This window comes from Leptonotus elevatus, chromosome 16 (assembly GCF_054856555.1).
Source record: "Leptonotus elevatus isolate MCC_2025b chromosome 16, RoL_Lele_1.0, whole genome shotgun sequence".
NCBI lineage: Eukaryota > Metazoa > Chordata > Actinopteri > Syngnathiformes > Syngnathidae > Leptonotus > Leptonotus elevatus.
In genome coordinates this window covers 4,614,157-4,628,652 of record NC_141254.1, presented here as the reverse complement: position 1 = coordinate 4,628,652, position 14,496 = coordinate 4,614,157, and the positions used below count along the sequence as shown (strand labels likewise).

Sequence of the window (14,496 nt, the reverse complement as noted above, 5' to 3'; positions counted from 1 at the left end):
GTTTTAAGTGAGATTGCTTGTTGTGAGGTTGCATTAACAGAAATTAATATGTGCTCTATAAACTAATTCATTTAATTAGAGATATAAATTGTAGTTTGAAGGACATTTAAGAACCACCAGTTAACAGTGCTGATAGTCCTACATCTATTAAAAGCCCGCACTAGAAAGTACTGTATAGCGAGACTGATCTAGAGTCGCAGGATATTAACTAATTTGCTCTCAAAAACATTCTATTTTAAATATTGTCATGATCCCCAAAACATATTTATATGTTTAAAAAATAATAATAATTAATGCTAGGGAATACAGAAGGCTTTAATGCAGCCTCTGACCTGACGAGGTCACTTAAAGCAATGTTAGTTACCACATAAAACGGCCAGCAGGCGGCAGCAGAGTATAAGAGATCAGCCAGGGCCATGTTGCAAAAAAGCTCTTTTCTCCAGTGTTTCAAACAGGTTTGTGAATAATGATTCAACTTGGCTATATTCTAATGCTAATTGCTGCAAAACGGAAACAGATACAAATGTACTTTTTTCCCCCAGATGAAAGAAGAGACTAATGTTTATTTTGGTAGGTTCCATCTTTTATAGCAATAGAACAACATAATCTGTAGGCCTTGCAAAATCAGTCAAAATCCAGTAACACAGCCGGGAGTGAAGGGGGTTGCTTCAGTGAACATGGCTGGGAGTGAATGAGTTAATAAGAAACAATACAAACATTTAAAAACATTTTCTTTTATTACAAATTGTATAGGAGAATGAATGAACAAATTGTTCTCACAGCGTATTAAAAAAAAACAATCTTACACAATAATGTATTGTGGATGACTGCTGGATAGTTACAGTCGCCATTTGAAACAATTATAATCTTGAATGATATTTAGACGCTTCTGTCAAAACTGTCTCCCTAACAGTCGACATGACAATATAAAGCGCTTAGCAAATGTAGTTTGTAATATTTTTGTGTTCAATGTTAATTTTAATGAGTCGTTTACAATGCATCTAAAAAAAAAAAAAGAGAAAGAAATCCTTAAAAACATTACACTTCATGAGTCTGAGAACCTGGGGAACTAAAAAATATGGAAATAATGTTATAAAGCGCCACCTAAAAACTAGTCCGTTTCTTAACAGAACTATGAAGCATCATCACCGCCGGGGAATGTCTTTATATAGGCTTCAACCATTGTATCCAAATCATACCCAACGTCATTGTTTATGTTCAGAAGAGCTAGGCTCTTTGATTTCACTGAGTCGGGGGTGTTTTGCATGTACATCTTGAAGCGCTTGTACGCCACATCACAATTGACTTCCAGGGCCAAAGTAGGCAGGACGCCCAGTAGTCTCAGCACCGCGAGCATGTTAGGGAAGAACTTCACGTCAGCCTGCTGCAGCGTTTCCTGCAGACTGGTGAGCAAGATTTCTCCTTTCCCTTTTTTATTCCATTTAACCCACCAACAATGCACCTCAGCGGTGAGGGAACCTGGGTTAGGAATGTCGTTTTTAAACACTAACATGTTTTCTTCAGGATTGCCATCCTTGTTTAGTTCTACTACAAAAGGGACCAGTGACAAGCATCTTAGTGCTTTTATGTGGTCATCGCTGAAGAGTTCACCGACTTCTTTGAGCATATGGTTCACCACAGGAAGAGAAAGGTGCTCCTTGTAGTAATTCTCTGGCTGAAGGCTTCCCAAGTCTGACTGACGCTTCCTCAAGAGCGACCGAGGAAGTTCTACTGGGATCTCCATCGCGGCAGAGAGGTTCACCGCCTCTTCGGTCCAGAACTCGTGGTATACGTCAATATTGTCGGACACTTCCTTCAGAGAGTGCAACACGGCTTTTACGCCGCCAGCAGCAAAATAGACATCTGTCGCTTCCCCTTCAAGATTCTTCCCGAATGCCCTTATAAGTATCATGGTGTTTTTCAGCACAACCAAGGCCATAATGAACTCATAGTCAGCCAGAGCTTTTGAGATCTCCAAGGCATCATATGTGATCTGATCGCTCCATCGCAAGTCTTCGTTGTCATGTACGCTGTCCACGCAAAGAAGCAACGCCTCAAGAAGCTCCAGCGTCACCTCGAATGCATCGTGTCGTCTGGTCCAACTGGTGCAACAAATCTCTTTCAGCTCTTTGACCTTCTCCTCTTTGTCCGGGTAAATCACTGAGATAGCGTGCTCCAACTCCAGACGCAGTAAAGGGGATTGTTTGAAGAAAGACTCGATTTTGGTCAGGGTCGACATGACAATCTGAACCCCTGACAAAGCCATAGCATGGGCCAGTGTCATATTCAAGGCTTGAGTGGGTCGAACTGTGAGCATGACCAACGGATACTTCTCAATTACTTTGGCAGCAAATGCTTTGATTTTAGTTAAGTGTGTTCCGGAGCATGCGTGGGCTTGGGCTCGACACTGCTCCATGTTCAACCCCCATTCATTGATCATTTCAGACAGTAGTTTCTCCGCTAAAACATCTGCATCTCCATCAAAAGCCAAAAAGCCCACAAACCTCTCACGCTGGTAGTTTGAGTCGTCCACATAGCGCAGGAACACGGGGAGGTACCACTCCTCCAAAATCTTCACCACATCATCAGTAATAAGTGAGAAGAAGCCATTTTCTTTCACTTCCTCGATTACCTTACTCCGGATGCATCTCTCGCACACTTCAATCAGTTGTTTAAGCTGAAGTGATGAGCAGCCCTCTCGATTTGCCTCATACTTCTTCATCTCCTCATCTCCGCAACTCATGCGATATTCCAACAACGCCTCAAAGTTGTTTATTTGAGTGTCCTGTTTAATACTACTGGACCTGCTCACGGGAATGTTTTGCTCTCCTAACAATACAAGAGCTTCAAATAAAGACCTGAGATAGTCTCTGTATGTGTCTTCTTTTGGAGTGGTCTCTGCAGCCTCCTCCTTGTCCTCTTCACCTTGAGAGCTTTTGATTTCTGCAAGGGTGAAATACATTATTGAACACCAAATCATGCATTAAAGGGACAGTGTGTAGGATTTAGTGTCATCTAGTGGTAAGCGTATCGATCCAAATGGTATTATAATATCGATCTAGTAGTTTAGTTTCAGTTTGCCTACATTCACACTGCAGGGGCGTGATGCCCAATTCAGATTTTTTGTTAAATCCGATCTTTCAATGTACCGTTCACCTTACAAAAACAAACGCGACATCTAATGTGAACGCAACGCGCCCGTGATGCGACTCGCATGTGCAAAAAGAGCACACGTCGAGTGACGTACACCCAAAACGACGACGTCACATTGCGGTGTCCACGGAAGTAACCCGACTCGCAACGTTTCACCTCCAGCCAAGCTGCCGAGGCAAGCGACTTTTATCAGTGTCATATGCAAATTTAGCTGTGCCAACGCACGCTACAGATTGGTGGACTCGTTTCACGGATGTGTTAGGAGTTTGATTCATGTGTCTTGTCTGCATACATTATGCAAATTCTGCACTCCTGGTTGGCTGCTGTCATCGGCTTCCTCGTGCGTCAGTTTTGAATATGCTGTTTACAAACAGCAACAGAAATCCGTCAAACTTATTTTTTCATCTCATGTCGCCAGAGTAGCGAGGTTGGAAACTTGGACGAGGTAATAGAAATATTTTGGGGAAATGAGGGAACACTCCTCGACCTCCTCATTTCATTGAGAAGTCTACCGAAGATGACATCGCGTCATCGCCGTTCGTGATGAACCGTCTGCAGGGCTGAATTTCTACTACCGCCACACGTCAACTTTATTCTTCATGTTTCAAGTGTGATTAATTTAAAGACAAATACAAATTTAACACTGTTACTCAAAACAGCGTTGTATATATTCACAGACGTGTCAGTAGCCTCCCTTCCAAGCACTCTCTTCTGCCTGCACAGAGCGCATATCGGGCTTTTGACGTTCACAGTGCAGACGCATCGCATACATATCCGATTTATATCCACATACAAAAGAGGCCCAGGTCGGGTGTGAAAAAAATCGGAATTGTACCGTTCACACTGCATGAAAAAATCAGCAGTGTGAACGCAGCCTGGCTCTTTTTGTTGCTATTGAAAAAGAAGGGATGAAGGCAGAATTTTTAGTTTTGTATTTGTAGCTTCTGAACAGTATATATGACAAAGTATTTCTTTCTTATTTGTTTTCCTATTATCACTTCGTGCACTTTGTTTAAGAAAGTAAAATAAATATTTTCTTATGGTTGTAATGTTTCTGGGGGGGGGGGGGTGTAAACATTGATAAAACATTTTCTGTTTATCAATAAACTTTGTTCTAAATTTGTCCTTTGTTTAAAAAGGAAACACGGAAGAGCCGGAACCAATATTTCAATATTTCCACACGGACATTCACTGCTGACGGACGGTAGACTGAAGCTAATTCAAACACGGAAATGTGACACGCCTGATGGCGAGCCGACCTGCTCGATGGACGTCCGTTGCTGGAGGTAACAACAACTTTAAATAACTTTAAAATGCCGTGATTACTGTGGGAAATTAAGGAAAAGACAGTGCTACGGACGAGGCTCGGGCGCCGTAAAGTCGAAACGAGGTAACTCAAGGACTCTCTTATCAATATCAGTATCGGCGATACTGGCCCTGTATTTACTTGGTATCGGATCGATACCAAAATTTGCAGTATCGCACACCACTAGTGCCATCTACCAATTACTACCAAAAGTCCATGGGCCAAACCAGAACTTGGTACCACCCAGAAATCTAGTAACAATATTTCAAAAGGCACATGTCCATAGATGATTTTTTGGTATGATAACCCATCCCAAGTGGTAGCTTTATCATTGATATCAGCACATGAATCTAATACCGCCCATTCAAGAAACTGGATTCTTGACGCTGGTGCATATCCTATTTAAAGCTTATTTTCAGATGCTTACCTATGTTTTAGACAGGCATGTTTGGTAGCATTTTAAAGGGGGACCTGTTTTTACACCTCTCTGACAAATATTGAGGTTGCACGGACTCTTCAAAGTGTCAACAACAATTATTTTCCTACAATGATTTGTTTCTTACAACTATTTGAACATTGTGATGAGGAGTAATAACACAACAAACCAAAACACTCACAAGACTGTAACAATTCCAGAAATTCCACTATTTCACTATTATTTCACTATTAGGCACCTTTAGTGCCTGGGGACCTATAGTAGAATATAGGCCCAGGCGTAAATGATCAATTACAATCATTATTTGGAGTGAGCGAGCAGCCCAGCGAGCACAACCAGCGGGAACGGGGAGCAAAAGTGGCTAGCAAGAACTCACTGGAGCGGCTAAAGCTAGGCGAGAGCAAAGCAGAAGGAGACAAACGGCGGGATTAAGCGACGACCACCTGCAGGCCCCAGCTGTGGAAGGTAAGCAGCGGTCGACCCAATTGGTCCAACACTAGCTAAGAATCCCCAGAGGCTAACCATGTTAACAAAGTTCTTCTCCTTCAGGTATCCGTAGCAGAAAGATGGCGGTAAAACATAGCAGCATCCTATAAGGCGCGGTGCGACATATTAGCGATTACTAGATCTAAGATTATATATTTAAAAACAGTACATGGATATAAATTCATATTATTGAAATTGACTCTCACTCCCAGCCATTTTCACTGAAGCAACCCCCTTCGCTCCCGACTGTTTTACTGGATTTTTACTGATTTTGCAAGGCCAACAGAATATTGTGTTCGATTGCTATATAAACATGGAACCTACCAAAAGAAAGATTAGAGTCTCTTCTTTCATCAGGAAAAATTGGTAAATTAGCATTAGAAAATAGGTAAGTTTCATCATTATTCACAAATCTATGAATATCCAGAAGGGAAAAGAGCTCGTTGCAACATGGCCCTGGTTGATCTCTTATACTCTGCTGCCACCTGCTGGCCGTTTTTGTAATAACTACCATTGCTTCAAGCATTCTCTTAATTTCTGATGCTGCATCACAGCCTTCTTTCTGTATGCTCTAGCATTAAAAAAAAACCTTAAAAAAACAAATACGTCTTTGGGAGTATGTATTAATAAATTTTTGGGAGGAAATGAGTAAAGTTTTTTTTAAAGGAATTACTAGATGGCACTAAATCTTACACACTGTCTCTTCAAGCTTAACAAAAAAAGGAAAAAATGTCTACTTACTTTTTCTTCCCCCAGCCGCGTCTTCATCCTTGAAAGTAAAAAAAAAAAAAGAATAAAACACAATACACATAGAGTAAACCTTCACTAATCAAAGTGGACAGGGACGCCCTGCCATATAGTGAAAATCCAAGAGCAATTGTGGCCCCCAAAATGTTTATAATTTCCAGTAATTAATAGTTCACACCTCACACCAGAAATACACCAATAACTACTATGCCAAAGCACTTTAAAGGGACACTAAATGTGAAAAATCTACTTTTTTGAGCTTTTTGCCATGTTAACATGCTAATTGCTATTTTATCTGTTTCCGTTTTGCAGCAATTAGCATTAGAAAATAGCTAAGATTAACCATTACTCACAAATCTGTTTAAAACTGTGGGTAAATGAGCTTTTTTCAACATGGCCTTGGTTGATATCTTATACTCTGCTGCCACCTGCTGGCCGTTTTTGTAATAACTACCATTTCTTCACCCGTTCTCTGCACTTGAGAGGCTGAAACAAAGCCTTCTGTATGCTCTAGCATAAAAAAAACACACATAAAAAACATGAATGAGCTGGGTGGCAGCCAAAGGCGGGGGCCTTGGCGGTCCGACCCTCGGCTACTGAAGCTAGTTCTGGGGACATGGAATGTCACCTCTCTGACAGGGAAGGAGCCCGAGCTGATGTGCGAGGCTGAGAAGTTCCGACTAGATATAGTCGGACTCACCTCCACACACGGCTTGGGTTCTGGTACCAATCCTCTCGAGAGGGGCTGGACCCTCTTCCACTCTGGAGTTGCCCACGGTGAGAGGCGCAGAGCAGGTGTGGGCATACTCATTGCCCCCCGGCTGGGCGCCTGTGCGTTGGGGTTTACCCCGGTGAACGAGAGGGTAGCCTCCCTCCGCCTACGGGTGGGGGGACGGGTCCTGACTGTTGTTTGTGCTTATGCACCGAACAACAGCTCAGAGTACCCACCCTTTCTGGAGTCCTTGGAGGGTGTGCTGGAGAGCGCTCCCCCCGGGGACTCCCTCGTTCTGCTGGGGGACTTCAACGCTCACGTGGGTAATGACAGTGAGACCTGGAGGGGCGTGATTGGGAGGAACGGCCCCCCCGATCGAAACCAGAGCGGTGTTTTGTTGTTGGACTTCTGTGCTCGTCACGGACTGACCATAACGAACACCATGTTCAAGCACAAGGGTGTCCACATGTGCACTTGGCACCAGGACACCCTAGGCCGCAGTTCGATGATCGACTTTGTAGTCGTGTCATCGGATTTGCGGCCGTATGTGTTGGACACTCGGGTTAAGAGAGGGGCGGAGCTGTCAACTGATCACCACCTGGTGGTGTGTTGGCTCCGATGGCGGGGTAAGATGCTGGTCCGACCAGGCAGGCCCAAACGGATTGTGAGGGTCTGCTGGGAACGTCTGGCAGAATCCCCTGTCAGAAAGAGTTTCAACGCCCACCTCCGGCAGAGCTTCTCCGTTGTCCCGGGGGAGGCGGGGGACGTTGAGTCCGAATGGACCATGTTCCGTGCTTCCATTGTTGAAGCGGCCGATCGGAGCTGTGGCCGTAAGGTGGTTGGTGCCTGTCGGGGCGGCAATCCTCGAACCCGCTGGTGGACACCAGCGGTAAGGGATGCCGTCAAGCTGAAGAAGGAGTCCTATTGGGCCTTTTTGGCCTGTGGGACTCCGGAGGCTGCTGACAGGTACCGGCTGGCCAAGCGGAATGCGGCTTCGGTGGTCGCTGAGGCAAAAACTCGGACATGGGAGGAGTTCGGTGAGGCCATGGAGAACGACTTCCGGACGGCTTCGAGGAAATTCTGGTCCACCATCCGGCGTCTCAGGAGGGGAAAGCAGTGCGCCATTAACACTGTGTATAGTGGAGATGGGGTGCTGTTGACCTCAACTTGGGACGTCGTGAATCGGTGGGGAGAATACTTCGAAGACCTCCTCAATTCCACCAACACGCCTTCCTTTGAGGAAGCAGGGTCTGGGGACTCTGAGGTGGGCCCCCCTATCTCTGGGGTCGAAGTCACTGAAGTGGTTGGAAAGCTTCTCGGTGGCAGGGCCTCGGGGGTGGATGAGGTTCGCCCGGAGTTCCTAAAGGCTCTGGATGTAGTGGGGCTGTCGTGGTTGACACGTCTCTACAACATCGCGTGGACATCAGGGACAGTGCCTCTGGATTGGCAGACCGGGGTGGTGGTTCCTCTTTTTAAGAAGGGGGACCGGAGGGTGTGTTCCAACTTTAGAGGGATCACACTCCTCAGCCTCCCAGGTAAGGTCTATTCGGGGGTGCTGCAGAGGAGGATCCGTCGGGAAGTTGAATCTCGGATTCAGGAGGAGCAGTGTGGTTTTCGTCCCGGCCGTGGAACAGTGGACCAGCTCTACACCCTCAGCAGGATCCTTGAGGGTGCGTGGGAGTTCGCCCAACCAGTCCACATGTGTTTTGTGGACTTGGAGAAGGCGTTTGACCGTGTCCCTCGGGGAGTCCTGTGGGGGGTGCTTCGGGAGTATGGGGTACCGGGCCCCCTGATACGGGCTATTCGGTCCCTGTACGACCGATGTCAGAGTTTGGTCCGCATTGCCGGCAGTAAGTCGAATTTGTTTCCTGTGAGGGTCGGACTCCGTCAAGGTTGCCCTTTGTCACCGATTCTGTTCGTAATTTTTATGGACAGAATTTCTAGGCGCAGCCGGAGTGTCGAGGGGGTCCGGTTTGGTGGCCTCAACATTGCATCTCTGCTTTTTGCAGATGATGTGGTGCTGCTGGCTTCTTCAAGCCGTGATCTCCAGCTCTCACTGGAGCGGTTTGCAGCCGAGTGTGAAGCGGTTGGGATGAGGATCAGCACCTCCAAATCCGAGACTATGGTCCTCAGTCGGAAAAGGGTGGAGTGCTCTCTGCGGGTCGGGGATGAGGTCCTGCCCCAAGTGGAGGAGTTCAAGTATCTTGGGGTCTTGTTCACGAGTGAGGGTAGGTTAGAGCGGGAGATCGACAGACGGATCGGTGCAGCGTCTGCAGTGATGCGGACGCTGTATCGGTCCGTTGTGGTGAAGAAGGAGCTGAGCCGAAAGGCAAAGCTCTCGATTTACCGGTCGATCTACGTTCCTGTCCTCACCTATGGTCACGAGCTGTGGGTCGTGACCGAAAGAACAAGATCCCGGATACAAGCGGCCGAAATGAGTTTCCTCCGCAGGGTAGCCGGGTCTCCCTTAGAGATAGGGTGAGAAGCTCGGTCATTCGGGAGGGACTCAGCGTCGAGCCGCTACTCCTCCACGTTGAGAGGAACCAGTTGAGGTGGCTGGGGCATCTGGTTCGGATGCCTCCTGGGCGCCTCCCTGGGGAGGTGTTCCGGGCATGTCCTACCGGCAGGAGGCCCCGGGGACGACCCAGGACACGCTGGAGAGACTACGTCTCACGGCTGGCCTGGGAACGCCTTGGGATCCCATCGGAGGAGCTGGCTGAAGTGGCTAGGGAGAGGGAAGTCTGGGCTTCCCTGCTAAAGCTGCTGCCCCCGCGACCCGACCCCGGATAAGCGGAATTGAAGACGGAACGGAACGGAACATAAAAAACATATAAATACCACTTGGGACACTTAAAACATTTAAAATAGAACGTATTTATACGTTTTGGGAGCAACTGAGTTAATATAATTTCAAATGCATCTTACAATACCTTTAAAATACATTACTTTTATCTTGCAAAATACACCAGACCAGAAGTGCACGTATCTCATATTTGCAACCCATACATAATACTATTTGCCAAGCAATAACGAGACTTAGGGATTGCTAACTTGAGTTTTTTAATAGCCTCTCGGCATAGCAAAAACATAGATAAACCGTAAAGACTCTCTATGACTCCTGCTTACAAGCCAGGCTAAATTTACCAACATATCATTTTAACCCATTAAGGGTGACCGCGCTTTTCCCATTATACCCGGTAGAGTGAAGATGTCATTTTGTTGTGCTTTGACCAATTCTTGGTTTCTTAGCTGATGAAATGCGTCAGAATATGCACGATAGGGTGACGTGGGCCTCATAGCATGTCCTGGAATTTTATTCGAGCGTTTATGGTTGATGCAGATTCGCGGGATATATTAAATAAAAGACGCGAATGACGATGGCGCGGGAGGAATTCGAATCAGTGTAATGAGTCGACAGTGACATATTGTTAAGAAATATGTTTGTAGACAATAAGGATGTTGAAAATGTTGACGTCTTTGTAACGGAATGGACAACGAATAATTACACCGACCCCCCAAGGTTATTACAACTGCGCTCCAGTGTTGAAGGTAAATAGATTTGGAGGTATACACCCACAGATGCAACATTTGTTTGTTGATTTAAAAAAAATTATATATTGAAGGTTTATAATAATAAACTTAGGTTTTTGTGAACACCACAGAAGTAAGCTCTAAAATGTTTTGGGAATTATGTATCTATCTGCTTCAGGAGCTGAGATATCAATTATTTTTAATATTGTTGAATTTCCAGGAAAACTTCAGGTTTTCTGGGGTGACTCAAAAATCACCCATAGGTTTTAGAGGCCTGTTTTGCCATGCGCTTCAGGCCTTAATGGGTTAAAGCAACACTAAGGAACTTTATTTTTATGATTATGGCGGCACCATATGGACAAAAGCGGTAATGTTATGCCTGAAGGAAGACCACATTTCCCATAAGGACAAGCGCATTGCGTCGCTTTTCAAGCGTCGACATTCAAATTGACTAACGTCTTTGTAACGAACAGGTAAAGGGGGAAGTGACGTATGTCGTACAGCAGAGGTGCCCAAGTCCGGCCCCCGAGAGCCCCTATCCAGCCTGTTTTCCATGTCTCTCTCCTCCAACGCAGCTGAATCCAATCAAGTTCATCAGCTCAAGCTTTGCAAAAGCCTGATAACAACCCTGATCATGAATCAGGTGTGTTGGTGGAGAGCAACATGGAAAACAGGCTGGATAGGGGCTCTCGAGGACCCCTGCCATACAGTATTCAGCATATTTGTAGTTTTTTGTGTGGCAAGTGTTCCTACCATCCTCCTGAAAGTTGCTTAGTGCCAGTAAAAATGATACAGACCCCTCAAGCCATGGCAAAGTACCATTCAACTAGTTTTAAGTCGATTTTATGAAAATATGTTATTATGGTTGAAAAGTTCCTTAGTGCTACTCTAATATTGACACTAATTACTCCCCCCCCCCATTAGCCAGGACTTTGGCACTATATTGTGGTATCTTAGAGCATTACAGAAAGAGCACAAAAATACAGAGAGCCGGGAATAAGTGAGGCGTTGAGCAAATAGTGGAGCTGAGCATAAGTTCCACAAGAGAAAAAATGCAAATAGTTGAATTTGTAAATAGCAAACTGCATATAGGCGGCGATTACTGTACCTGTATACAGTGGTTACCTTGACTTACAAGTTTGCTAAATTATGAGCTGTTGCTTGACTGTTTTGTTGTTGTTGTTGTTTTGTGAGCCAAATTTTGAGGTATGAAGAAAACTTCAGATATGAAATGGCTAAATTGCAACAGTGAATGACAGCCACATTGACAGCTCAGTAAAATGTGGCTAAAGCAACACATAAAAAAAGAATGATTTAGTCGTAATGCGAAGAGAGTCACACATTAAGTATGTCCAACCAACGTCAGGGGTAATGGTGAGTACACCGTCTTAAGTTTTGCTATACAGGTAAGGGTTCCTATTCTTTAAATGCTACACATACCAGACAGACCTGTACAGCTACATAGAGGTTAGAGCTTAATTATTAAAAAATTTCTTTCTTCCGGGATTATGTTAAACATGTGTGGTTCCTCTGTAATTGTTTACGTTTTTGTTTTTGTTTTTTATACACACCATCTCTTTACTACGCTTTCCTTGTGCATTTTGAAGTTTGCTGGGATCATCAAAGATAGTTGGTATGGCGTCATCCTTTATCACTGTAACTGGCTCACTCTGTAAAACAAAGCCACAACAAATCACAAACTATATTGACTCAATATGATGGAGCCCGAGAGTGTAAAGATTTAAACATTATACAGTACTTAAAATGGGACATTAAAATACATTTCCTTGCTTTCTTCACATGACTTACACTATCATCAGAAGTTTCAAAATGCTTTCCACACAGTCGATAGTATCTGAAAAGATGTTCTGGTGATTTGTCCATTAGGTCTTCCCGCTGGCATTTTTCCACCCACGTTTTACACCTGGAATGGGTCAATGTGACAAAATATTACAGATTAACACTCTATGCTGGCCATTAGTGTCCACCTCCCTTTCTTGTTAGGTGCAAATGTAATAAAAACTTTGTCTTTTTTGCCTGATTTTGTATTTTCCAACTTTCATTCCAGTGCTTTAAATGGATACTTGACACATTTAGCCATTTGAGCAGTAAGCAGTTAATATCTTATCTATAATTTATTTGATAACTTTTCACGTACAATTAATACCTTTAAAAAAACATTTTGCCACTTGCCGTCGACTGAGAATGACATCGCGTGTGCTCAGGGCTCAGGTAATGCCAATCATGGCTCAGTTTGCACTTTGCAAATGTCACATGACCAAAACCAGAAAAAAGGTGAGCCGTGATTGGTCATTACCTGAGCTCTGAGCACACGTGATGTCATTTTCAGGCGTCAGCAAGTAGCAAAATGTGTTTTTAAGGGTATTAATTGTACATGAAAAATAATGAGGTTATCAAATTCTTTCTAGACAAAATATTAACATTTTATTGCTGAAAATGGCAAAATGAGTCATGTAGCCCGTTAAATGTATCAAAAATAAATTGTTTACATCTAATTGTTGTACCTTTTGGCTCCGTCATGGCCCCTTTTGACCATCTGAAATGCATGAGAAATATTTTTTTAAATTACTATTATTATTAAATACCTCGTCATTTAAAGGGTTGAATCATACAATTTGGGTAAAATGGCTGAATTATTTCCCTTTTCTTTTCTTTTTTATTAAATGTCTTCTATCAGTTTATATCATTCAGCAATTTTTGAACAAAGGAGACATTTCATGTAATATCAATGGTTACCAAAAGAGATATCTGATGGCTTACAGCATCTCAAGAGAGAATATGAATGTCAGTTTAGTATTTAGTTAATTAATCATATCCTGCAGCTCTGGCCATGGAGAATAAACAGTTTTAAGTGAAGTCAAAGCGCTATCTGCTGGCTGTAGAAAGACTGTACAGAAGCAAAATATGAAAAATGAATACCGAATATAAATATTTAATTATTGAGTTTTTCCCCTAACCTGCACAGTGCAAACTGGAAATTGAAGTGTTGAAATTGGTAAGTTAGCTTTATATTAATGGCAAGAACTGATGTTAGTTGAAAATGGTTGAATACACTAACAAGCTGAAAGGGTAGTACAAATCGAACAAGGCCTGAGGGTTAAATAGTTCATTTCTGTCGTTTTTTGTTGTTATTGTAGTTGTTGTTGTTTTTTTGTTTTTTACCCGTACTGATGCACACAGCAGCTTACATACCGTAGGACACTCAAACATTCAGGGAAACTGAAGGGAAGTATTGACCATTAAGAGATGTTTTGGTCTAATCGGTGAATAGTTCGTAGAAGTTATCGTGCACATGAAATGTTACTTGTTCTAACACACCGTTATTAATGTTAACTGATAATGTAACGCTTTAGTGTGATTCGGTTTCTTGACATTACAAAGCCAAAATTAAAAACTAAATAAAAAAACGGGGGGAAACAAACAAGGAAATCAATTGGACGATTATTATTATAGTATTATTATTATTGTGTAAGTAGCGCCATACAACATTTTGACCAGAAACCAGTATCTACTTTAGATTCGGCTTACCTTTCTGCATCAAGCGGAAACCTGAAGAGTGAATACGAGTCCGATTTTAGACTGGTACAGTTTGGAGCGGCACATTGATTCTGCATTGTCGTGTAGTTCGCTTAATTAATGATTAGTGATGAAGTTTTGTCGGTAGTAAGAACTGCTAACTGTAGCGCTGAAACGTTGTGGACGGACGGTGGACTTCCGATACTGGATTTCAAAATAAAATATATTACCTAAGAGGTACATTACAGTATACTGTTAGTGGGGTGTCATATGTACCTAGATTTAGTATATTACGGGCTTTGAACATATTTTCAGTGTGGCTTTTCTATTGTATGATGTAAAAAAAAAACACACAGTGCAGCATTAAATACACTACACTTTATTGTGGAACGCTAGCTCCGAGCCAACTACGGCAGCTTCACTAGGACAAAACTACGGCGTTATGGACAAAAATATATCCTCTCACGGCTCGGACGTATATCGATGTATCAAAGATACGTCACTGTTTACACTACGGGTAAGCCATGTTCTACTGCAAACTCGTGGGTAGTGTGGGTGTCAAGGTCACGACTTTAACGATACTAGTGT

At 43.5% G+C, this 14,496-nt stretch overlaps 1 protein-coding gene across 1 annotated transcript; it reads right to left on the bottom strand.

The window, feature by feature from the left end:
• Window positions 1–714: 714 nt before the first annotated feature.
• Window positions 715–14,096, bottom strand: thap12a (THAP domain containing 12a). Its single transcript, XM_086098540.1, has 5 exons — window positions 13,921–14,096; window positions 12,181–12,295; window positions 11,943–12,041; window positions 6,123–6,150; window positions 715–2,943 (listed from the first exon to the last, which is right to left on the bottom strand). The coding sequence occupies exons 1-5, from the start codon at window positions 14,004–14,006 to the stop codon at window positions 1,133–1,135; spliced, it is 2,139 nt and encodes a 712-aa protein (XP_085954666.1). The 5' UTR covers window positions 14,007–14,096; the 3' UTR covers window positions 715–1,132.
• Between the last annotated feature and the right edge of the window lie 400 nt (window positions 14,097–14,496).